The 24,097-nt window shown below is 36.8% G+C and overlaps 3 protein-coding genes across 4 annotated transcripts; 1 reads left to right on the top strand and 2 right to left on the bottom strand.

Annotated features, from left to right (window-relative positions):
* trpv1 (transient receptor potential cation channel, subfamily V, member 1) lies at positions 1–15,461 on the bottom strand. Of its 2 annotated transcripts, XM_087806874.1 has the most exons (17): positions 15,390–15,461; positions 12,932–13,028; positions 10,430–10,624; positions 10,218–10,372; positions 10,006–10,158; positions 9,807–9,944; positions 7,965–8,257; positions 6,785–6,961; positions 6,558–6,713; positions 6,357–6,452; positions 5,633–5,703; positions 4,643–4,808; positions 4,511–4,577; positions 1,992–2,323; positions 1,793–1,914; positions 210–331; positions 1–139 (listed from the first exon to the last, which is right to left on the bottom strand). In XM_087806874.1, the coding sequence occupies exons 2-17, from the start codon at positions 13,018–13,020 to the stop codon at positions 51–53; spliced, it is 2,421 nt and encodes an 806-aa protein (XP_087663000.1). In that variant the 5' UTR covers positions 13,021–13,028; positions 15,390–15,461; the 3' UTR covers positions 1–50. The 2 variants fall into 2 exon arrangements, with proteins under 2 accessions (XP_087663000.1, XP_087663001.1); XM_087806875.1 differs by lacking the exons at positions 10,430–10,624; positions 12,932–13,028; positions 15,390–15,461 and having other exon boundaries at positions 10,006–10,153; positions 10,218–10,328.
* Positions 15,462–16,467: 1,006 nt separating this feature from the next.
* On the bottom strand, positions 16,468–22,392 carry shpk (sedoheptulokinase). The gene is made up of 7 exons (XM_087807182.1): positions 22,163–22,392; positions 21,956–22,088; positions 20,552–20,726; positions 19,683–19,835; positions 19,407–19,582; positions 19,084–19,284; positions 16,468–17,276 (listed from the first exon to the last, which is right to left on the bottom strand). Exons 1-7 carry the CDS (start codon positions 22,301–22,303, stop codon positions 16,867–16,869), a joined length of 1,389 nt encoding a protein of 462 aa, XP_087663308.1. The 5' UTR covers positions 22,304–22,392; the 3' UTR covers positions 16,468–16,866.
* Positions 22,393–22,619: 227 nt separating this feature from the next.
* emc6 (ER membrane protein complex subunit 6) lies at positions 22,620–23,887 on the top strand. Its single transcript, XM_087807389.1, has 2 exons — positions 22,620–22,771; positions 23,254–23,887. The coding sequence occupies exon 2, from the start codon at positions 23,282–23,284 to the stop codon at positions 23,612–23,614; it is 333 nt and encodes a 110-aa protein (XP_087663515.1). The 5' UTR covers positions 22,620–22,771; positions 23,254–23,281; the 3' UTR covers positions 23,615–23,887.
* Positions 23,888–24,097: the final 210 nt, after the last annotated feature.

Below are 24,097 nucleotides of genomic sequence, written 5' to 3'. Positions count from 1 at the left end.
GTCAACGTTTCAATCCAATGATGGAGAATAAAACAGTCGGTTCAGCGTCTTCAGACGTCGAGTAGATTCATCTCCGTGGAGTCCAGTTGTTTCCTCGGTTCCCTGCGACTCCTGCTGAAGACGCTTCTCCGGCTCCTCCCTGTGGACACGTGAGAAAGCGTTGACTCGTTTGTCGAAGTGAAGCTCGAGAGACTCATCGAAGTAAGAACCTCGGTTTCCTGAGATCAGCAGGTTCTCTGCAGACAGTTGTCGGGCGGCGTCCCAGTAGCCCGGCTCGTCGTCGATCTTCCCCAGACCGGTGTTCCACTTGTCCCAGTTGGTCTCCTCGACTCTGAGAGGACGGATGCTCGAGTGAATGTGTGCGAGGAAATCAATTCTAGTGTAATGAGTAAATTAAACATTCAAAACACAACCTGTTGCGCCGTAACCTGTTTCGCTCAATTTCTAGAGACTTCTAGGGGATTTTGGCAAATCTTTGAGACTTCAGAAAATAACAATTTTTGAAATTTCTGTGAGATTAATTTATGTTTTCATGATCCACAGGAACATGAACTTTGGTTTTGCAGCATTTTTTTTTTTTTTTTCATTTTTAAAGATCTACACTTTTGTCTGTTTTTTTCAACTTTTTCAATTGAAAGATGTTTTTTGGGGGGAGATATTTTTAATATCTTTGAGAACTAATACTTCTACTACTACTTCTACCTTTACTACTAATTCTCCTACTACTTTTACGTTTCTACTACTTCTAATTATACTACTAATTCTACTTCTTCTTTTACGTTTCTTCTACTTCTAAATTTACTACTAATTCCACGTCTTCTACTTTAAATACTAATTTCACTAATACGTCCACTAGTACCTCTTCTACTGGTACTACTACTACTTCTACTTTTACTACTAATTCTACTACTATTACTTTTCTACTACTTCTAATTTTACCACTAATTCCATTTTTACCTTGACTATTAATTCCACTTATACTTCCACTAATGCTGCTACTACTAATACTACTTCCACTACTACTTCTACTACTACTACTTCTACTTTTACTGCTAATTCTGCTACTACTTTTAAGTTTCTACTACTTCTAATTTTACTACTATTTCCACTTCTTCTACTAATTCCACTAATACTTCCACTACTACTTCTACTACTAATACTACTACTACTTCTACTTTTACTACTAATTCTGCTACTACTTTTAAGTTTCTGCTACTTCTAATTTTACTACTATTTCCACTTCTTCTACTAATTCCACTAATACTTCCACTACTACTTCTACTACTAATACTAGTACTACTTCTACTTTTACTACTTATTCTACTACTACTTTTACATTTCTACTAATTCTAATTTTACTACTAATTCCACTTCTTCTACTAATTCCACTAATACTTCCACTACTTCTAATACTACTAATACTACTACTACTTCTACTTTTACTACCAATTCTGCTACTACTTTTAAGTTTCTGCTACTTCTAATTTTACTACTAGTTCCACTTCTTCTACTAATTCCACTAATACTTCCACTACTTATACTACTACTAATACTACTACTAATTCTACAACTACTTTTACTTTTCTACTACTTCTACTTTACTACTAATTCCACTCGTTCTACTTGTAATACTGATTCCACTAATACTTCAACAGCCCAGCATTCACACTCCATTTTCTTCTGGAAATGACGTCTTTCTAGTGGCCTAACCTTGTCCCTCGTGTCCACACACGAGTATAAACGGCGTTAAACGTCTTCTAAAGACATAAAGACATGGTTGTGTGAGTCGAACCTGAAGCAGCGCCGCACGTCTGGTCTGGACACGGAGCCCAGATCCTTGTCCACGCCGCTGTGGAACCTCCTGAGCAGACACGAGGGGATCTTCCTCTCGATGTCCAGGATAGTGATGGCCCTCTGTGGAGGACCAGAGTTAGACCCAGAAACACAGAAGTAACCGCGGATGTTCCTCAAGGAGGTGCAGGAGAACCGACCTGGAGCTTCCAGATGCAGGCGCTGTCCTCGGTGATCTTCTCCACCGTGCGGTTCATGAGCGCGATGAGCATGTTGAGCAGCAGGATGTAGGTGAGGATGATGTAGCAGATGAGGAGGACGTAGAAGATCTCCTTGTACTGGTAGCCCTCCGTGAACTCCATGTCACCCATGCCGATGGTGAACTTGAAGAGCTGCAGCGTGGTGTAGGAGATGTTCCTGAAGGTGGGCTTCACGCACTCGTAGTCCGGCGTCTGGGGGCCGAACATCCGAGTCTTCCCCACGGCTTTGGTGACGTTCCTCACCGGAGGTTCGATGAGCAGCGTGACCACGGCTGGAGAAGATCATCCATTTATTGACATTGATCAGAGCAAAGAAGACAAACCGGCTCAAGATGGGAGAACAAGAACAAAGTACTTAAAAGAAATATTGTGTTGTTGTTTTTTATTGAAATGTAGCTTTTCTAAGCATTTCATTATTTATTCGGATAATTTATTTTAATAATTTGTTTTGTAAGGTTGAATTTATTTTATTGAATTTAATTATTTATATATATACAGTATATATATATATATATATATATATATATATATATATATATATATATATATTTTAACATAGAATTAAGATATTTTTACTTTAATTATTAAATCGTAAATTGTCTTAATTCATTTGTAGCCTTTGAAATAATATTAAATGACTACAAATGTAAAAACATTGAATTTAGTTCATTTTTGAGTTTTTGGAATAAGAATATCAAATTCTATGTGAAAATAAATTTGATTCAAAAATGCACATTTTTCAATGATTCAAATGAAATAAATAAAAGATTAAATAAGTCATTATATATTTATTGAAATCAGTTATTAAAAAAAATAATTAAATGCTTTAAAAAAAAACATTTCAATGAGAAAATGTTCTTTTATTTTGACCTACGTTCTTTTATTTTGATCTATATTCTTTTTTTTTTGACCTACGTTCTTTTATTTTGATCGATGTTCTTTTATTGTGATCTATATTCTTTTATTTTGACCTACGTTCTTTTATTTTGATCTATATTCTTTTATTTTGACCTACGTTCTTTTATTTTGATCTATATTCTTTTATTTTGACCTACGTTCTTTTATTTTGATCTATATTCTTTTATTTTGACCTACGTTCTTTTATTTTGATCTATATTCTTTTATTTTGACCTACGTTCTTTTATTTTGAACTACGTTCTTTTATTTTGATCTATATTCTTTTATTTTAATCTGTATTCTTTTATTTTGATCTACGTTCTTCTATTTTGAGCTAGGTTCTTTTTATTTTTACCTATATTCTTTTATTTTTATCTATATTCTTTTATTTTGACCTACGTTCTTTTATTTTGATCTATATTCTTTTATTTTGACCTATGTTCTTTTATTTTGATCTATATTCTTTTATTTGAATCTGTATTCTTTTATTTTGACCTATATTCTTTTATTTTTATCTACATTCTTTTATTTTAAACCTACGTTCTTTTATTTTGCCCTACGTTCTTTTATTTTGATCTATATTCTTTTATTTTGCCCTACGTTCTTTTATTTTGGTCTATATTCTTTTATTTTGACCTACGTTCTTTTATTTTGATCTATATTCTTTTATTTTGACCTACGTTCTTTTATTTTGATCTATATTCTTTTATTTTAATCTGTATTCTTTTATTTTGATCTACGTTCTTCTATTTTGAGCTATGTTCTTTTTATTTTGACCTATATTCTTTTATTTTTATCTACATTCTTTTATTTTGACCTACGTTCTTTTATTTTTATCTATATTCTTTTATTTTTGATCTATGTTCTTTTATTTTGACCTACGTTCTTTTATTTTGATCTATATTCTTTTATTTTGACCTACGTTCTTTTATTTTGATCTATGTTCTTTTATTTTGATCTATATTCTTTTTTTTTTACCTACATTCTTTTATTTTGATCTATGTTCTTTTATTTTGATCTATGTTCTTTTATTTTGACCTACATTCTTTTATTTTGATCTATGTTCTTTTATTATGACCTACCTTCTTTTATTGTGATCTATATTCTTTTATTTTTACCTACGTTCTTTTATTTTGATCTATGTTCTTTTATTTTGATCTATATTCTTTTATTTTTGATCTATGTTCTTTTATTTTGACCTACCTTCTTTTATTGTGATCTATATTCTTTAATTTTGACCTACGTTCTTTTATTTTGATCTATGTTCTTTTATTTTGATCTATATTCTTTTATTTTGACCTACGTTCTTTTATTTTGATCTATATTCTTTTATTTTGACCTACGTTATTTTATTTTGATCTATATTCTTTTATTTTGACCTACGTTTTTTTAAATTTCACCTATGTTCTTTTATTTTGAGCTATATTCTTATATTTCCACCTCTGTTCTTTTCTTTTGATCTACGTTCTTCTATTTTGACCTACTATGTTCTACTGTGAACTGGAACCCGATTTCCCGAGAGAAGATCTCCAGATGTGATGAACAAAGTCAATCCAAAATACCTGCTGAAAACCCGAACAGGAAGACGACATAGACGAACAGGAAGCGCAGGATGTCACCGAGGATCATCTACAAATGAAAGCAAAAACGTCATCAATCTATAGACGTTCTTCGGACCGAACTCTTGAGAGAACCTTCTGGATCATGATGCTGTAGATGCCCATGTGTTTGTCTCCTCGGGAGTAATAGAGCAGGTTGACCCAGCTGAGGGCCAGACACAGCACCTGGAAGCCCAGGTACTCCTGCCGACCCGACAGGTACAGACCGGCTGAGACCAGGAAGAGCACGGACTGGAAGCAACTGTCAACACAAACAAGTTATCGACAACTTTAAGAGCATTTGTAGAACTTTTGGTGAGTTAAACTAATGTTATACTTGTGGCCCCTCACTGTAACCACAGTATATATTGTGGCCCTCACTGTAACAACAGTATATATTGTGGCCCCTCACTGTAACCACAGTTTATTTTGTGCCCCCCCACTATAAACACAGTATATATTGTGGCCCCTCACTGTAACGACAGAATATATTGTGGCCCCTCACTGTAACCACAGAATATATTGTGGCCCCTCACTGTAACCACAGTATATATGGTGGCTATTCACTGTAACCACAGTATATATAGTGCCCCCTCACTGTAACCACAGTATTTATTGTGGCCCCTCACAGTAACCACAATTGATATTGTGGCCCCTTACTGTAAACACAGTATATATTGTGGCCCCTCACTGTAACCACAGTATATATGGTGGCCCTTCACAGTAACCACAGTATATATAGTGGCCCCTCACTGAAACCACAGTATTTATTGTGGCCCCTCACAGTAACCACAATTTATATTGTGGCCCCTTACTGTAAACACAGTATATATTGTGGCCCCTCACTGTAACCACAGTATATATGCTGTCCCCTCACAATAACTATAATGTATATTGGGGCCCCTGAGGACATTTGATTTCACACCTATAGTGTCTCCAACACTGATATCTTTAAAGGTCAAACTATCAACATGAACAAGATGCTCTGAAGCCATTATAGTGTAAAAACTACAATCAAATGTACAAAATTCTCACAAAGGCGTAAAAGCAGTTATTTTTCCCAATGATGTAACGATCTTTACTCACAAGAGTATTTCATAATATCCGTCGATCAGCAGAGTCATCAGTTTCGGCCGCTTCCTCTTCATGTCTATGAGCTTACAGGAAAAAAATATGTTATCATTGAGCGTTTAATAAAGTTTACAAACCAATATAAAGGTCTTAAATTTAACAATTCAAATGTTGAAACTTTGCATTTTTTTTACTCAATTTAATTTATTTAACAATTTAATTCAATAATTTCCATATATATAGTATTAATTTGTTTTTTTTTATTGATGATTTAAATGTAATAATTTAACGTATTACTTAAAATTATTGAATAAAAGTTGAATATTTTCTTGAAAACTAAAATGTTCTAAATAAATAAAATAATAAATAAAAAAATGTTTTATTCTTAGCTACTTGATCGACATTTTTGAATTGAATTCGAAATGCTACAAATTGAAAAGCAATAAATTTAGAAAATCTATTTCTCAACTATTGGAATTAAAATATCAAACTCTATGTATAAAATAATTGTTTTAATTTTTTTTAATATTGAATATTTTTAAAATTAAAATAAAATAAAAACGTATTATACGAACAAATGAGTGATTTTTACTTAATAAAAATAAAGTCAACATTTTCATATTAAAATGATTCCATTATTCAATAAAAACGAATCCAATGCTTAAAAAAAATAATTTCAACAAATAGAATTAAAGTTTAAAAATGTTAAAAATGTCCCTGAAGTACTTCACATACTCACCCCACTAACGAAGAAGTAACAGTTCGCTAGCGTCACAAATATCTGTCCGGAGAGGAAAAGATGGCCGTGATAGTCGTTCTCCAGAGCGAACGGTACCTGCCGCCAAAAAAAACAAAATCTTAAACTGTTGTTTTGTACCTTATTTACTTAAAAACAGACTTATATTTTAACAGTTTCCCGGAGAAAGCGACGTCCTCTCACCTCGCCGTCCATCTTGTTGTAGGACACGATGGTGAAGACGCTCAGGTACACCATGTAGACCAGGAAGTTGAAAAAGAACATTTTGCTCGCGAAGCTTTTCCACTTGTGATCCAGCAGTCGACTCAGCGGCTCCGTCTGGAGCATCTCGTGCCGGTTCTGGAGGGAAACATGGAGAACCGTCGAGACATGGTCTGAGGTTTTTTGACTGAACCGTGCCGAGGACCTACTGGGATGTCGCTGCCGTAGACCAGTATCTCCAGGACCGAGTTCTTCTCGTAGGACTCTAAAGAGGCCAAGTCGTACAGGGAGCACTGGACCGGCCCGTAGACCCACTCGGTGAATTTACGAGACAGATGTTTGGAGTCCGGATCGTGGAACTCTCGCTGTAAAATGTGCGAGAAAATCTGTGGAAGATTCCAGGACAAGGTTGAAATAGAAATAAAGTTGGTCCTGGTAGCAGTTACAATAATATAGTTAGTAATAATAATATATACACATCAGAGTGAAGAACATTCAAAAGGTACAGTGAGTGTGCTTGGGTTAGGGTTAGAGTTGGAGTTAGGGTTATAGTTAGGGTTTGAGTTTTAGTTGGGTTTGGGTTACGTTAGGGTTGGAGTTAGGGTTATAGTTAGGGTTTGAGTTTTAGTTGGGTTTGGGTTAGGTTAGGGTTGGAGTTAGGTTAAGGGTTAGAGTTATAGTTAGGGTTATAGTAACTAACACTAACCCTAGGGTTAGAGGGTTAGGGTTATAGTAAGGTTTAGTTTAGGGTTAGAGTTAGAGTTAGGGGTTACAGTAAGGGTTGGGTTAGGGTTAGAGTTCTAGTTAGTGTTAGAGTTATAGGTAGGATTATAGTATGGGTTGGGTTAGGGTTATAATTAGTGTTAGGGTTAGAGTTATAGTTAGTGTTAGGTTTAGAGTTATAGTTACTGTTATAGTAAGGGTTAGGTTTAGAGTTGAAATTAGGGTTAGTTTAGGGTTGGCTCAGGGTTAAGCATAGAGTTATAGTGAGGGTTACAGTTATAGTTAGGGTTGGGGTTAGGGTTAGGGTTAGGGTTAGAGTTATAGTTATAGTTTGGGTTAGGGTAAGAGTTAGAGTTAGGGTAATGTTAGGGTTGGGGTTAGGTTAGGGTTGTTTAGGGTAAGGATTAGAGTCATAGTTAAGGTTATTGTCAAACTAATTCTATATTTACCAAACTGTCTTTAACAGGAAGTATTAAACACCCACTGACCTCAGTTTAACTGTTATTAGAATTTTCTTGATTACCATCAAATTAGTTTATTATCTTAACTTAAACACTTCCTAGGCCACCATATCAACATCAACATTAATCTCATTTTCTGTTAGACAACAACAATAAATTAAGGGGCCATGAGTTTGAGGAACATGATCTAGGCGACTAATCTCACCCCGTCCTTCCCCGTCTTGGTCGCCAGCTTGAGGGGAGTCAGACCCTTGGAGTTCTCCATGTCTTCCACCTTTTGGTCCGGGTCCAGCTCGGAGACAATCTTCAGGATGTGGTCGTACATATGGCTGACGAACTTGGTGTTCTTCTTGTTGGACACCATCACCAGGGCGTGGAACACCGTGTTCCCGTGCGAGTCCGTGGTGTGAGCGGCGGCGCGCTGGTGTCGGTTGGTCAACAGGAAGTCAACGATGTCCTGCTGGTTGGTGCAGGCGGCCAGAGACAGAGGCAGCTCACCTGGGCAGGTGCAGCAAATCAAAGGTTTTTATTATAAATTAAATATATTTATGTATTTACTAGTGAAGGTTTCATGGTAGAGTTTCAATTATTTATATTTCAATAAAGTGTCTGTAAATATCAAATTCTTTTTTTTTAAATGTACTATTAACATGCAGCAAGTCAGTCACGTTGTTTGTTCATTTTTGTCTAAAAAATGAAACTTTCAGCTGCAGCAGTTGTTACAATGAAATCCTGCCAGATCACTGAGGATGAGAGGATACGGTTGACTTCAGCAGCTTTAAATGCTGATGTTTTCACATATTTTAAAACTTAAAACAAATAAAAGCAGTTACGACTTCGTCAAGAGTCATGTGGTCTGTCAATTCTGCAACACCAGAGTCAAGTACTTGAACAATACTACAAATATATGCTTGTTATTACAGTATCAAATATACTGATATGTATCGTATTGTATTCTGACGCCTCTGGTATTTATACTTTGACCCAATTTTAAAAATACTGTTTGTTGAAATCAATTTGAACTAAAGACAACAAGTAATGCGATTCCTACCTGGTTTCTTTTATTTTGTTATTGTGTTTCCGGTTTCCGGTCGCCTTCTCTTGACTCATGCTGTTTGTGGAATTATTTCACTGGACATTTGTCGCCATCTCTTGGACGATTATTGTACTACACGTTTTGTTTTTTGGGAACATTAAATTATTATTGAAATGATTATATTAAATTGACTTTGGCATACCTTGATCTTATTATCTACCTTGAACTCACGACCTTAACAACTTTTTACGACAGTGACAAGACTATATTCATTCTACTGCTAATCTTGGCTCTGAATTTTCCTGAATAAAAAGTTATTTGAATTAACTCATAAAAGGACAATTGAACCTATGGAAGAATCCCTTTAAACCTGAAAAATTATAACAATTAAGTTTATATTTCCAGGTGTACTATGGTATTAAAAAAAAAACAAATTTACTGAAATTGAAAAAAACTGTCCAATGAAGAGACTCACGTTTCTTCCCATTATTGAAGTTTTTCAAGTGTCAGCTAAAGGCTTTTGCCTCTTTGCGAGGATTTTTGATCGATATATGGATCGAAAGATAAAGTTTTTATTGTTTTTGTACGAAGATATACGACGAAACTGAAGCAGCTAAAAAAGTTGTGTATTTGAAACACGTTTTAAAAGTGCAAAAGTACATGTATAACAGTAAATAATAATAGTAAATGACTTCTTAAATGTTTTTTCAAAGGTTAAAAAATTGTATTATGAAGTTTTATTTTATTTTATTCTATTTATTATTTTAGTATATTAGTCCTGAGAGAGCACAACAATTAGTTCAGCATATTTTTACTCATCTATACCTTTAGTAAAATAATTAAATGCAGAGTGTGGCTTGTTTTTTTTAATGTTTAAACTTTTCTTTTAAGTTGTTTTCATTTTTCTTTTGTGTTTATTGACTTTTCTTCTTGATACACATGAGATAATAAGAAGATTTAAATGCACATTGTCGTCCAACGGCGGCGTAACGCGGCCTGTCGTCTTCTCACCGAAGTAGAAGTGCGGTCCATCGTGGGGCTTGAAGAACTTTCCACTGGCTTTAGCGTGAACATCTGCACCTTCGCTGACCAGCAGCTGGACGTAGTGGAGGCTCCTCCTCTCGACTGCGATGTGGAGAGCGGTCTGACCTGATCATCGGAGACAAACGGGTTCAATAAATGCCACATCTTGGATGGTTTTAACGCAAACCTCTGTAGTAGCTGTTGGTATACGCCGTGTTCACAAACTCTTTGGTGTCTCCCATGTTCTTGGAGATCTTCATCAGCGACTCCACCGTCTCGTTGCGGCCGTCGCGGAGGTGCAGCAGGGCCTTCATCAGGGAGGTCTTCCCGAAGGACTGATCTGGAACGTCAGGGTGAAGATCTTCTTCTTCTTTCTGCTCTGTTGTCGTAGATACTCACAGGTTGGGCTCGTGAGCTTCTTGGACTGCGACAGCAGATACTCCTCCAGCCCGTCCAGCTGCTTGACGTCCCCGCTGGCTACAGCCTGGAACAATCTCTCGATGGTGAAACACTTGCTGTCCCTCTTGGGGTCCGGATCCTCTCCTCGGATCAGCCTGTCAGAGAGAAGATGAATTCAAGTCGAGAAGAACTGATCCAAACTTCTTACTCACTTGTCGAAGTTCGAGTTGAATCTGAGTTGAGGTCGAGGAGCTTCCATTCTCTCCTGGAAGTCGGTGTCCATGGTGGTTTCCTGAGCACCCGAGCCCGGGCGTTTTTGACTCTCCTCGCTGCCGTGAGCTCCGTCGTCCTTCTCCATGTGGATGCCGAACATCTCCTTCTTATCCCTGTCATTCTGTTCTTGTGTTCTGCACGATGAACACAGTTTTAGGTGCAGAACGTGAGCTGGAGAGTATTTCTCACATCGGGCCGGTACCGGCTTGTGAGGTATTTGATACCGGGTCGCATAGACAGAAAGATATCCGTATTTTTCAGACCATAACGTTCCCCGGATACCAAAGCTATATTTGTTCTTCTCCAAAACTGTAAACTTGAGTTCCTGCTTCTTACAGTACAGTACCCGTTAGTACTCTGTAGTACTACTGCAACACTCTGGATCATGGTAATATCGCAGAGTAATCGTAAAAAAGCCTCTCGGAGTAATACTATGGAGCATTGTGGAGTAATACTACGAAACCTTGTGGACTAATACTAAGATGTCTTGCAAAGTAATACTAATAAGGCTTGCAGAGTAATACTACAGAACCGTGCAAAGTAATACTACAAAGCCTTGCGGAGTAATACTACTGAGCCTTGCAGAGTAATACTACGAAGCCTTGCAGAGTAATACTACAAAGCCTTGCAGATTAATACTACAAAGCCTTGCGGAGTAATACTACGAAGCCTTGCGGAGTAATACTACAAAGCCTTGCAGAGTAATACTACGAAGCCTTGCAGATTAATACTACAAAGCCTTGCGGAGTAATACTACGAAGCCTTGCAGAATTACACTACAAAGCCTTGCGGAGTAATACTACGGAGCCTTGCAGAGTAATACTACGAAGCCTTGCAGAGTAATACTACAAAGCCTTGCAGAGTAATACTTCAAAGCCTTGCGGAGTAATACTACGAAGCCTTGCGGAGTAATACTACAAAGCCTTGCAGAGTAATACTATGAAGCCTTGCAGAGTATTACTACGAAGCCTTGCAGAGTAAAACTACGAAGCCTTGCAGAGTTACAATACGAAGCCTTGCGGATGAATACTAAGAAGCCTTGCAGAGTAATACTACAAAGCCTTGCAGAGTAATACTACAAAACCTTGCAGGGTAATACTACGAAGCCTTGCAGAGTAATACTACGAAGCCTTGCAGAGTAATACTACAAAGCCTTACAGAGTAATACTACAAAGCCTAGCAGAGTAATACTACGAAGCCTTGCAGAGTAATACTACAAAGCCTTGCAGAGTTACTACTTAGCCCTGCAGAGAAATACTACGAAGCCTTGCAGAGAAATACTACGAAGCCTTGCAGAGTAATACTACAAAACCTTGCAGAGTAATACTACTAAGCCCTAAAGAGAAATACTACTGAGCCTTGCAGACTAATACTACAAAGCCTTGCGGAGTATTCCTGCTAAGCTTCGTGGAGTAATACTACGAAACCTTGTGGAGTTATACTACGAAACCTTGTCGACTAATACTTGGAAGTCTTGCAAAGTAATACTACTAAGGCTTGCAGAGTAATACTACGAAGCCCTGCAGAGTAATACTATGTAGCCTTGCAGAGTAATACTACTAAGCCCTAAAGAAAAATACCACTGAGCCTTGCAGATTAATACTACAAAGCCTTGCAGAGTATTCCTGCTAAGCTTTGTGGAGTAATACTACGAAACCTTGTGGAGTTATTCTACGAAACCTTGTGGACTAATACTTGGAAGTCTTGCAAGGAATACTACTAAGGCTTGCAGCGTAATACTACAGAACCTTGCAGAGTAATACTACAAAGCCTTGCAGAGTAATACTTAACTTGAGATGATTCATTTTTATCATGCATTTGTTTTGTATCTTCTGGTATCAGCTGGCTTCAGTAACGTGTGTATATATATATACATACATTTATGTTTATACATATATTAAAGCCATTTCTGAATGTCTTTTAATCTCTTCTGTTACAAATCTGTCACTGATGTGCGTTAATACATATGAACTCTGACCATAGGAAAGAGGAACTGGAATAACAAGTTCTTCTTTCGTTTTCCTAATTCTATTCTACAGACGTTTTCAGGCCGACAGATGCTTTTTTTTCTGATACACTGAGTTCGGTGGCTTCACTTTGACAACTTCAAAATCATGATATTATATTAAATGTGAGTCTAAATATTTCCCTCTTTTTTTTTTCTCTTTTTTTTTAATCAAGGAGGTCCACAGTGTATATATTTAACTTTAAGACGAACAAAGCAGCAGCAAGCCCATTCAATTAAAACTGCCCTTGAATGTTGTTTTTTTCTGATTTTTAATATGATTTCTGACATTAACGGTAAATTACAGGCAGTGAGTAAATAAGTAAATAATCAAAACACAACCATTTCATCGCTTGCTTGGATGTTTATGAAAGAAAAATTTAATTTTTTTTAAAAACATTCACGTAGAACAACCTGAACGATATCTCAGACTCACCTTCTAAGAAAATCAATCTTTGTTTCCCCTCGATACGTTTCCCTGGCCTCCTTAGACCCTCCATCCTGGGCCCGTCCTCGGTTCTCCATTCTTCTCTCTGGATAAACAAGACAACAAGACATTTAAGAGGCACCGCAGTTATAGATCTGATCAATGAAGACGTAATGGATCAAGAAAAGGTTTGTGTTTACTTAGTAATATATAATTTATTATTCATACGTTCATTGTCTGGCACTAGAAATGATGGTTGGTTCATGAAGTGATTCTTCATCCTGGTCTTCTCTAACGAGGAGTTTAGTTACTATTCAGTAATATTTATTTATTTGTCTCACAGCTACTCATCTAGCTCATCCCCTCTGGGGATGAATAAACATTTTCTATTCTATTCTATTCTATCTCTTCATTAACAGTCTGCAGGGAGAGTTCAACAAGAGCATCAATTGATGCACTTGAAACCAGTGGTAACTTTACGATCCAGAGTTGTGATTATTTCTTGCTTTTCTATCCATCACCAAAACTAAATTACTACTAAACAAAAGTATGAAGGAGATGCATTCAGTAAAAAAATGGATAAATAGATTTCTGTCTTTATTATTCTTTTGTTTTTTTTAACTTAAAAGTTTAAATGATAATATTAAAATTAAAAAAAAAAGGTTTCTTCAAGTAAAATATATATAATTTTCATTTTTTTTAAAAGGGTTTGAATACAAATAATATAGTTGAGATAAAGGAATTAAACATTTAATATTTGAAGCAATTGAAATTAAAATTAAAATTTGAGGTCTAACCTATAATTGACCCCAAACCAATATGAGATTTTAACGGAAATAAAAGAAACTAATTTAAAGAAGAGAAGAGGGTTCAATTGCAGTTTTTCATTTTTATTTCATTACATTGTTTACATTCTTTTTACATTCTTTTTGTTTTTAATTGTTCTTTTTTATTAAAGCAACTGTTTTTTTAAAGCAACTTTTATTTTTATTATTAGATAATAAAGAAAACTAATCTCAACTGCTTTAAAAGCAAAATAACATAATCAATCATACGTTTATTATCCATATATTTTTGTAGTAGTATAAGCAGTAGCAGCAGGTATTGACTTTACAATACTATCTATTGGAATTGAAGAGGTTTACAAGAAACTAACGGCTGAATTTAAGTGTGACTCCTGTGACAAAAGGATGACAAGGATGAAGAATGTGGTAAAAAACATTGGATGGTCAGCTGTGGATCCACAGGCAGCGTTGAGTGATCACATGTTCAGCATAATGTTGCCGTGACAAAGAACAATGTGACCATCTCATCTAAACATGTGAGTCACAGGTGTTAGGGTAGCACACATTTTACAGCTTTTTAAAACATTCCTCGTCCAATGAAGGCCTTTTATTTTAGGCATTTAATCGATAGTAGTATAATAAACTAAAAAAAATACAAACTACAAAAAGTGCATTTTCCCTTCATAATAAATAATTTCCTTTGACAGATAAACAGTTTAAGTTGAATAACTTTACTATATTTATGAGCAGAAATAACAAATTAATAATAAAAAAAGAAACTTAACTGTTTTGTTTTTATTTAGAATAGAATAGAATAGAATAGAAAGGCTTTATTCATCCCCAGAGGGGAAACACACTTTCACAACAGCGCAGTTGGAAGAAAATAAAGTGCAAGGAGAAAGAAATAGTACAAATTTCATAGCATTTTAACGAATTTATGAAGAGAATTATATAAAAGTGTATCTACGGTTCCTTACATTGACAACAGTAATTTAAAGTAATTTAATGATCACGTAAATGTTGTTTTATGTAATTGACTATTTGTATAATTTGAGTTTTTCTTTTCAATCAATCGGAGAAACTCTTGGTATTAAGATTCAAACGATAGAAATTATATTTGTTAGACACTAATATCTTATCCTTCATGTAAACAATGTTGTTTTAATGGAGGTTGTTTTTGTTTCCAGTCAGAAAAAGTCATATTTCTCCAGATTGTTCATAAGTAAAGCCTTGTTGATCACGATGTTCAATGTATTTTTTAGTTAAATCTGAATAAAGAAAAGAGGAAGTGAGGCTTCTCTCCAAAATCAGAAGATGTTCATTTTTTAAATCTCCACTATCAGTTTTCTATCATCCTTTCAGCTGCTTTTAAGACATTTATGCAGACATGTGATGTTGTTTCCCTGCAGGGTCTGACAATAGAGGTTATTTATAAGAGGGATTCCATTACAGCCGCGCTCACAAACACACATTTATCCTGCTCCCTTCGGCGCTTGCAATCCAAATGTTGACACTTTTTAAAACCAAAACGTAATTGAAAGGCTGTTGAGATTTTTCCCCCTTAAATCACCAGAATTATCATTTACTCTTTAAAGTTACATTAGTTTTAAAATGATCATTGAGACACACAATATAAAGGGAAATACATTCAATGGTGAAATTTAAAATAATAATTTACTCACCAGGATTAAAGCTGATTTCTGTTTAAGAAGAGAGCATAGCAGGACATCTGGGTGTGTCTTTGTATGACGACAGATGCTTTAGCTGGAGAGAAGGAGGGAGGAGGGAAGGGAGGAGGGAAGGGTGGGAGGCCTGAGTGCTAAAGAGGTTGGTGTATTGATCATCTACACCATTGGCCAAGACAGGAAATCTAACCACCATCTTTAATTCACATTCCGAGACTAGCATGGTTGAGGCTTTATCAGCATTTTCACGTCATTTATCTTTAAAAAAAAAAAAAGGCGTTTACATTTGTTCATTTAATAGTTTTTTTTACATATAAAATTGAGAAAAAAAACAACCTTATCAGGTGTGTCATCTTCCTTAAGTCTAGTTTCACTTCATCAAAGTGGCGTCTAAAGTGTTTTTTCTACCCACAGTTTCTGTTCCTCATGGAATTGTGGCCAGTATTTGTGAAGGTTGAATGTTCTCCCCCCAGTGAAGGCACTCCGATTTCCTCCCAGTCCAAAAACATACGCAGGTTAATTCAATGTCCATATGTGTGTGTTAATGGTGAGTTAATTTGTTTATATGTGGGGTTTATGAATATATTTATTGAGCAGAAGTCAGTCAGGTTTTCTAACTGCAGGACAGGATGTGTCCTGCAGGGTGGCGCTGCAGGGCAGTACACATGCCTGGACTGGATCACCAGAGTCTCTAATATAATCCATTTTCATTAAGCTTAAGGGTTCATCAGTCACTCGACCTGACTGCCCCCCCTAGCGGTGCAGTCAGGTTCTGCAGCCTCCTTCAGGACAACAAGGAGACATTATATGAGGATATGATGTCCTATTTAACGTCAGTTTATTTCAAATCATTTTAAATAGTGGATTAAAATTCTGCTTTAGAGAGGTTTGTGTTTACCTTTGAATGTTGTTTTATGCTATGTACTTTTTAACTTAAAATCTGCACGTTTATTTACACTAAATAAAGTACTTTATTTATTATGGATTAAAGAAAATATCTGTTTTTTACAACAATACCATATTAAAATTCAACAGCTTTTTAGTTTTTTCCAAATCATATTTTATTTTTCTCATACTTTATATTCCAATGAAGTTTCTATATAATAACATGCATCAGTAATTACGTCCTCCGTGGCTGAAAGAACAATGAGATCCCATGAGAACCAGGCGATCACTGAGGACGAGAGGATACAGTCGACATCAGCAGCTTTTAATGCCGATGCTTTGGACTAAATCAGTTACGATCTTATATCTGTAAATCCTCCAACACCAGAGTCAAATACTCGGACACTACTGCAAATTTATCCTTGTTACTACAGTATCGCAACGTATCATTTTCACAGCATCGTGATACGTATCGTGTCGCCAAAGTCTTGCCAATACACACTCAGTATTTATGAATAAAAACAAGTGCTCTCATCTACAAAAAGCTGCTTTAAAACTGTGTTATTTCCATTCGTATTTCAACACATTGTTAAAGCAGTCGGTCACAGAGGACCATGGCCACGCCCACGGCGGCGTCCGAGTCACGCCCGTACACCACCGGCAGCGAGCAAGCCTTCTCCACTTCCTGCCTCAGCACCGGGTTGCGAGTGACTGCACTCCCGCTGCACACGATCATGCGGACCCCCGCCCGCCTCAGTCGCCCCGCGGGCATCATGCAGACCAGGTTGTCGGCGACCCCGCGGCACAACGCCCTGAACACGTGTCCCAGAGACAGGTTGGAGGCGGAGATGTTGGTGACCCGGCCCAGGCTCAGAGGGTCGTGTCTCTCCCCGAGGAGGGTCGGGGTCACCCTGAGGTCGCCGTCGCCGTCCTCGTCGTCCTGGTTCATGGCACATAAGTTCAGCTGCTCGTACACGGAGTGATCGTGTAGATCCAGCCCTGCATCAGAAGAACCATCAGACATTTAAAAAACAAACACTCGTTTTACTTTTTAAATCATTCCACTGCAGTAGAAGATGCAACAAAACCTTTCAAATGGCTCTTTCTTTATTATTCTTTCATTTAAATTGACTTGATTCCTAAAAAAACTCCCTTAAATTACAACTTAAACACTCATTTTTGGGTTCACCTGGGCAATTTATTAATCCCCACACAAGTAAGCTTGACAAAAAAAATGGTTAATTCATATTATTTTATAATTAGAAATTACAAAAGACTCATTCAAGCAAACTTTCTGTAAGCCGGTGGTGATCCTTACACATTATTTATTACTAGTATTTTTTATTTTATTGTGAACCTCCTTTAGGAGGCAATACATCCTATTTAATATGTATTAAATATAGCATACATTTTGCCAAAATTGGACTCATATTAATTTTCATGGGAACTTCTGTCCTGCTACACCTTGACGTGATAGAGATAACCTTCTTCAAAAACAACCAATGAGAGGCCCGTAGTCTGCAATTTACAAGCCATTTTTGTCTGCAATAAAATTGTATGTATTTTAACTTCTGGCCCCCTTTCGCCTCCTTCTAATTAAAGGACAAACTTTCCTGACTCACTCACATGTTTCAAATGTTGAAGTCTTCTTCTCGTAGATGCAGTAAGTCCCTCATCATGACCATGTTCTGAACTTATTACTTTATGAAGGTCTCCCCCGTTTGAAATATCAGCGAACGAGAGGTTACGAGAGCGGAGTCCATTATGACGTTATAATGGCTTCACTCCTCCTTCAACCAGCTGTAATCACGCCCGCTTTGTTTATACGACGAGTCCCTGATGGCGCAAGGTGAGAAAAGCACCGTACAAATAAAACTTTTTTTAAAAATCGATGTTTGACCAATCACAGCAGAGTGGGTGTGGTTATGGTAAACGTGATTGAAAAGAAAGTGTTTTCAGTGGGCGGGGCTTAAGTGCATTTGCAATATTAACATGTAAATATTTCAATGAAGAGAGAGTTTTGTACAAACTTGTCAAACAGTTTTTCGGTCTATTTAAAAAATTAAGATAATGTGGTCACAGACGCACACTTATATTAATCATAACTATTGTTTTTTCCTTTACGTATAGAGGGAAGGAATATATATATATATATATATATATATATATATATAAATATATAATATAAATGTTTTTATATTCTCTTAAGTAATGAATACTTGCAAAAACATAATACTAGCGTAAGACAAAGGTACTTAAAAAAAACAATATTCATATTAAGAGACTAGTAATGAATAAAATAATACAAATAATTGTATTATTATAAATAATAATCTCACATAAATACAGTCAATGGACCAAACTCTGCTCAAGAGGAGCATCTAGAGCAGACCTGGGCAAAGGTACGATCTTGTATAACAATTCTAATGCATTACAAAATGTATTTTGTATTTATTATTCATTTAGATTTCAACTTAACACTTATTTACTTTTTGTTTGTTATTTTTCGAGTATATATTATTCCCTCAAGACATTTTTTATAAGTTAGTTGAAGAAATGTTTTGAAAAAAAACTCATCTATACAAGAATAAAATTGCTGCTTATTTAGCTTAATAACAGTCACAGCCTAATGACAAATGTCCTTTTTTTTTTTTAAGGGTTTTTTTCGTCTTTCTGTTTGCTTGACGGCCCCTAACCACATTCAAAGAATTTAATTCGGCCCTTGAAGAATTATAATTGCTCACCCCTGACCTAGTAAAGCAAAGTAAGTGGAAGATACTTGAGACACGAATCCATCAGATCCTACCCAAGTCTTTAATCCAGGAGGAGAGCATCCCCGTGAAGGTGGCCAGAACGTTCCCGCCATTCAGCGACGCGGCGACTGCCAGGTAGGACGAGTTAAAGTAGGGAAAGTAGGAGACGGGAGAGTCCGGCTCGGGGGACTCCGGGGGACTGAAGTCGGCGGGCATGGAGAACGAGAGCTGAGCCGAGGTGCTTATGTTGAGAACTGAAGGGAGAACAAAAACTCAAAATGACTCTCTTATATTTAACTGAAGAGAGTCGGACATTATTAATCCATGCAGCAAATTGTGAAAAAATTAATTTTAGTTAAATGTCGCTGTGGTTAACCTGCATCGGTCTGCGAGCGCAGGCAAGAATAGACGGCGCACTGCAGGTCACCCATCGCCGCGGCCACCGGCGTGCCCGGGGGGACGCCATGCCAGTTAAAGCGAGTCTCTCCCGCAAGACCACCGGACGGCAGGCACCGGGGAAGCAGGTGCAAAGGGAAGCCGGCCGCAATCAGACTACAACGTGCGCACACACACACACACACACACACACACACACACACACACGTGTTAGCTCAGGCGACAACATGGAGTTAACATCAGCTTCAACACGCACATGTCAGTGTTCCACTGGTTGGAGGACGTGTTGAAGAAGCCCCAGCTGGCAGCGTTCTGAGGAGTCATGCGACAGTCGTCGAGGCCACATAACATGGACACCACGTAGTCCTGGATGGTGCCTGCGACTTTGAAGTCCTTCAGGGACTCTGGTCTGTAAAGTAAACACATGTTTATCAGTCATTAAGAGACAGTAGCATTAGAATGTTGAAACTTTAAAAACATTTTTAAATATTGTGAATGGGGGAATGCATGACTGTCAAAGCGCTTTGTGACCCTGGTCTAGACATGCGCTATACAAATAGACATTATTATTATTATTAGCTTTTTTTTTAATTCAATATTTTCTCTATTAAGCGAGACACTTGGTGGAGCGCAGTCATGTGATCATTTGCGCCTCGCATGATTGGCTGAAAGTTCCATAAAGTAGCTCGGCCGTCTTTTGATATTGTCTGGACCATTATACCAACTTTTTTATATTGAATTTAAACGTCTAGGAATTTAAAAAATATTGAATTTAGAACATTGTTTTAATTATTGGAATTAGAATCTCAAATTCTATATCTAGATGAAATATTTGTTAACATTATTTTTTTTTTTTAATGTTTTACTAAAATGAACCTTTATATATACACACACAAGTAATTGAATTGAATTATTTAAATACAAACAAATTAAAACTTTCAATTTCGAAATTATTTAATTCAAATTGAAAAAAAAACACCATTTTAATAAGTAAATTAATAATTAAATTTGAAACTTAAAATGCAAGCATTCACTATTCCGTCGGCACTGATACTAATACTAATACTAATACTGGTACTTTAATAGTGAAAAGCAAATACAGTTAAGCGACAGGTATTTCCTTACCTGTGTTGTTTTAACCAGAAGAGCGTCGCACAACCGAAGCCCGTGGCCACGCTCAGGTGCGAGTCTGGTTTGGGGAGAGAAGACAGGAAGCTGCTGCTGCAGCGGCCATCTTGCCAAGTCACCAGTGGACTACAGTCTTTGGTGTTAAAATAATCTTCAGAAGATTGGTCACGACCTGTCGGGCAGAAAATGGTTAATATGAGCAACATGGTGAATGTAAACAACATGAAACATGAGTAAATCTATTTTTTTGAGTGTGAAATTATATCTCCTGCTATACGTAGCGTACGCCAGTAGATAGACGTACAAGATGGACTTTCTACTGATGGTTCCTCGCACACGGTTCAGGACCAGAGGAGAGAAATCCTTCCAGGCTGTTGCTCATAAGCTTTGGAACAATCTTCCTCTCTCTTTGTGTTTGATGATCTACTGACTCCTTCAAGAAACATCTTAAGACGTTTTTATTTGTTCAGGCTTTTCCTTGATTTTCTGGAACTCCTGTTGTGTTATCAGTTTTATCTTGATCTTTAAAGTATATACTTTATTGATTATTGTTTTGATTGTTTAAGCGCTTTGTGACCCTGGTCTGGATGAGCGCTATACAAATAAAAATGACTTACTTACTTACTTTATTAATGTTATGCTCTTGTTCTGTCTCCTCTTCCTTTTCAAAATAAAAGCATAGTATACAGTATAGGAGTATAATAAATAAATGAACACAGTGCTAGCACAGTGGTTATACATTTAAGGTAAAAAAAAACAACTTGATTTCAGTTGTTTTGTTGTAATAAATAAAATGTATTATTTATGCCAACTGAAAAGTTAAAGTTAAAGTGGACTTGGGTGGGAAATACATGGCTGGAAAGAAATATTGGATGTGACTTTATTGTATTAACTTTGACAACCACACACTAATTGAATATTGTTTTGATTGTTTAAGGGCTTTGTGACCCTGGTCTGGAAAAGCGCTATACAAATAAAAATTACTTACTTACTTACTTACTAATTGATACATACATTAAAATGAAAATAAATATATTTATTGATGAGTTTTTCCATTTCAACCGATATTTTAAATTTCAATTCCACTATTCTTTTTTCAGTTAGTATAGCTTTATATTAAATATGACATTTGTAACATAGTTTACAACAAACCTTTGAGCCTAATTAAGGTTTATTAATAATTAGGATGTGTGTTTTGTAGCATTATTTACGTGAAAAAGGATTTGTTAACATTCGGTCAAACTCCACATGCTGTTACTGTTACTGTTAGTGTCCAGAAGCTCGATATTAAAATACTAAATATTAGGATTTATACTGCATGTCATGTTATGCATTCTCTTAAAATTAGTTCGTTATAAAAAATAAAAAATACATTTAATTTAATACTCATTTAGAGAGTACCTTTCCAGAGTAGAACTCCATGCATCTGGCCACACACACCGACGCCGCTCACACGCTGCAGTTTCTCCACAGACAAGAGACTCATGCATCGCTTCAGCGCGTCCATGATCCGAACCGGATCTTGTTCTCTCACCTGCGAAGGTGCCACAGAACATTCAAGAACTCGCTCACCCGGTGACACCGAGCTGCTGCTGTGTTTGGACTCACATTGTCCGACCCGGTGTTGTCGATGACGTCAGCTTCAGTGGGTAGAACTTGACTCTCAACTATGACTCTGGAACTTTTTTCTAGCAGAACCACTTTGACGGAGGTGGTCCCGACATCGACCCCGAGGATGAACGAACACATGAGGGACGGAACGAGAAGCTTCGACTTCGGACAACAGCATGGCAGGTCAAAGTCTTGTTATGATGACGAGCTCCGGGTGAGACCAGCTGGTCGCTACTACTCGGAAGGAACAATCGCTACCGCGCATGTGCGGAAGCGTCAAAAACTTGATAAACGCCGCTGAATTTATTTTTTATTTTTATTTTGTCAAACTTGCTGACACAATCATAATGTCGCGTTGAGAGCTGGATTAAAAGTAAATAAAAAATAACTAAATCGAAAAGACTACGCCGTCTTCGCCCCCATTAGTTTCCCACAATGCACTTCGACAAGCGGTGGTTTCACGGTAGTGCGAACCAGAAATAAATCTCCCGTTGAATCGAGGATTTGTGTGGTTTTGTTGTAACACTGACTCAAATCTATTCATCTTAAAAACAACTTTCATGTTTTGTATTCGCGCAGTGGACAAGTGACGAGCCTTTCTTTCTGGTGAGACATGGCGTCAATGGCAGTGAAAGGGGGGGGTTTTCGGGAAGCTACTTGTGTTAGCATGCTAGCATTCGAACGTAAATTGTAGGAAATATTTAACTTTTTTGGAAATACGGAGTTGTATCTGCACGTTTTTTAGGTCATTGTCTGTATATTATCTGCGATGGAATGACTGAAGCTGGATGGTAATGTTCATTTTGAGTAAAATATGGAGGATAAAGGGTTTAGTAATATTTTGTTCATTCATTGTTGTTCTGTTGTATTTAAAGTAGGATTTGTTACATAAAAAGTGGAGCATCATAAGAAAAACTAGCAATATTATCGTCAATTTGAAGTAATATTGAAATATTCTTTGGGTTTAATCATCTTTTGACATTGTCAATATCTATACAACAATTATTTAAAACAGTATTTTTGAGATTACATAGAAATTGTAAACATTTGATATATCATTTTATAATAATTTCCTTTTTTCGCTGCAGCACCTTCCCGTGAAGACAAGTCACCATCATGGCAGCGATCGTGGCCAAGCATGAGGGACCGCAGTTTATCAGCGAGATCTCCGTGAGGGGAAACGCCGCCGTGCTGGACTACTGCCGCACATCCGTCTCGGCGCTGTCCGGAGCCACGGCTGGAATACTGGGCCTGTCTGGACTGTACGGCTTCGTTTTCTACTTCTTGGCCTCATTTCTCCTGTCTGTGTTGCTCATCCTGAAAGCTGGGCGGCGATGGAACAAGTGTTTTAAATCCAGACGACTGCTCTTCACAGGAGGCCTGGTCGGCGGTCTCTTCACCTACGTTCTCTTCTGGACTTTCCTTTACGGCATGGTGCACGTGTACTGAGGCCCTGCAAATGTAACAACCCTGCTAGAGTTATTCATCAACCTGTTGTACGTCCTGCTGTTTGTAGATAACATTAGTAAAATATTACTTTTAAGGTCATTTGGGGCGATATGTCTTCTCTTGTAATTCCTTAATTTAAAATTAATAATGATCATTAACTTGTTGGACCTGTCACTCATGAGAGTTTCTTGTCAGATGTTTTATAAGAAATCTGTTGGCCGGTTCATGTATTGAGAAGTTTTAATAACGATAATTAAATCACAAGACAAAGTGTTGTTGTTGTTAATCCTTGAAATAAATTCAACAGCATCTTGAATAATTTGACCTTCTTTCCTCATCAGACAAAAAAAAAAAGAGGTTGACTCGTGAGAACGGGGCAGCAAAAGTAACTCCTTTGATTTTATTTTGAAAAAGTCCAGCACACTGTACATGCAGATTTCACGCTGCCCTTGCTCTCTGTTACAAAATATTTAATGTAACTGT

The sequence above is a fragment of the Callionymus lyra genome, chromosome 14 (assembly GCF_982586985.1).
Source record: "Callionymus lyra chromosome 14, fCalLyr1.hap1.1, whole genome shotgun sequence".
Taxonomy (NCBI): Eukaryota; Metazoa; Chordata; class Actinopteri; order Syngnathiformes; family Callionymidae; genus Callionymus; species Callionymus lyra.
Note: the sequence above shows the minus strand (reverse complement) of the source record. Positions and strands in the feature narration are given on the sequence as shown.

Excerpts from the sequence above, each read along its gene's own strand:
- shpk (XM_087807182.1), bottom strand. The coding sequence starts at position 22,303 with ATGTGTTCGTTCATCCTCGGGGTCGATGTCGGGACCACCTCCGTCAAA. Across the intron at positions 20,727-21,955 it reads TGGAGTTCTACTCTGGAAAG|GTCGTGACCAATCTTCTGAA; the intron begins GTACTCTCTAAA and ends TCTGCCCGACAG. Across the intron at positions 19,583-19,682 it reads AACCAGTGGAACACTGACAT|TCTGATTGCGGCCGGCTTCC; the intron begins GTGCGTGTTGAA and ends CGCACGTTGTAG.
- emc6 (XM_087807389.1), top strand. The coding sequence starts at position 23,282 with ATGGCAGCGATCGTGGCCAAGCATGAGGGACCGCAGTTTATCAGCGAG.
- trpv1 (XM_087806874.1), bottom strand. The coding sequence starts at position 13,020 with ATGGAGAACCGAGGACGGGCCCAGGATGGAGGGTCTAAGGAGGCCAGG. Across the intron at positions 10,159-10,217 it reads GAAGCTCACGAGCCCAACCT|ATCAGTCCTTCGGGAAGACC; the intron begins GTGAGTATCTAC and ends CTGACGTTCCAG. Across the intron at positions 140-209 it reads GCTGATCTCAGGAAACCGAG|GGAGGAGCCGGAGAAGCGTC; the intron begins GTTCTTACTTCG and ends ACGTGTCCACAG.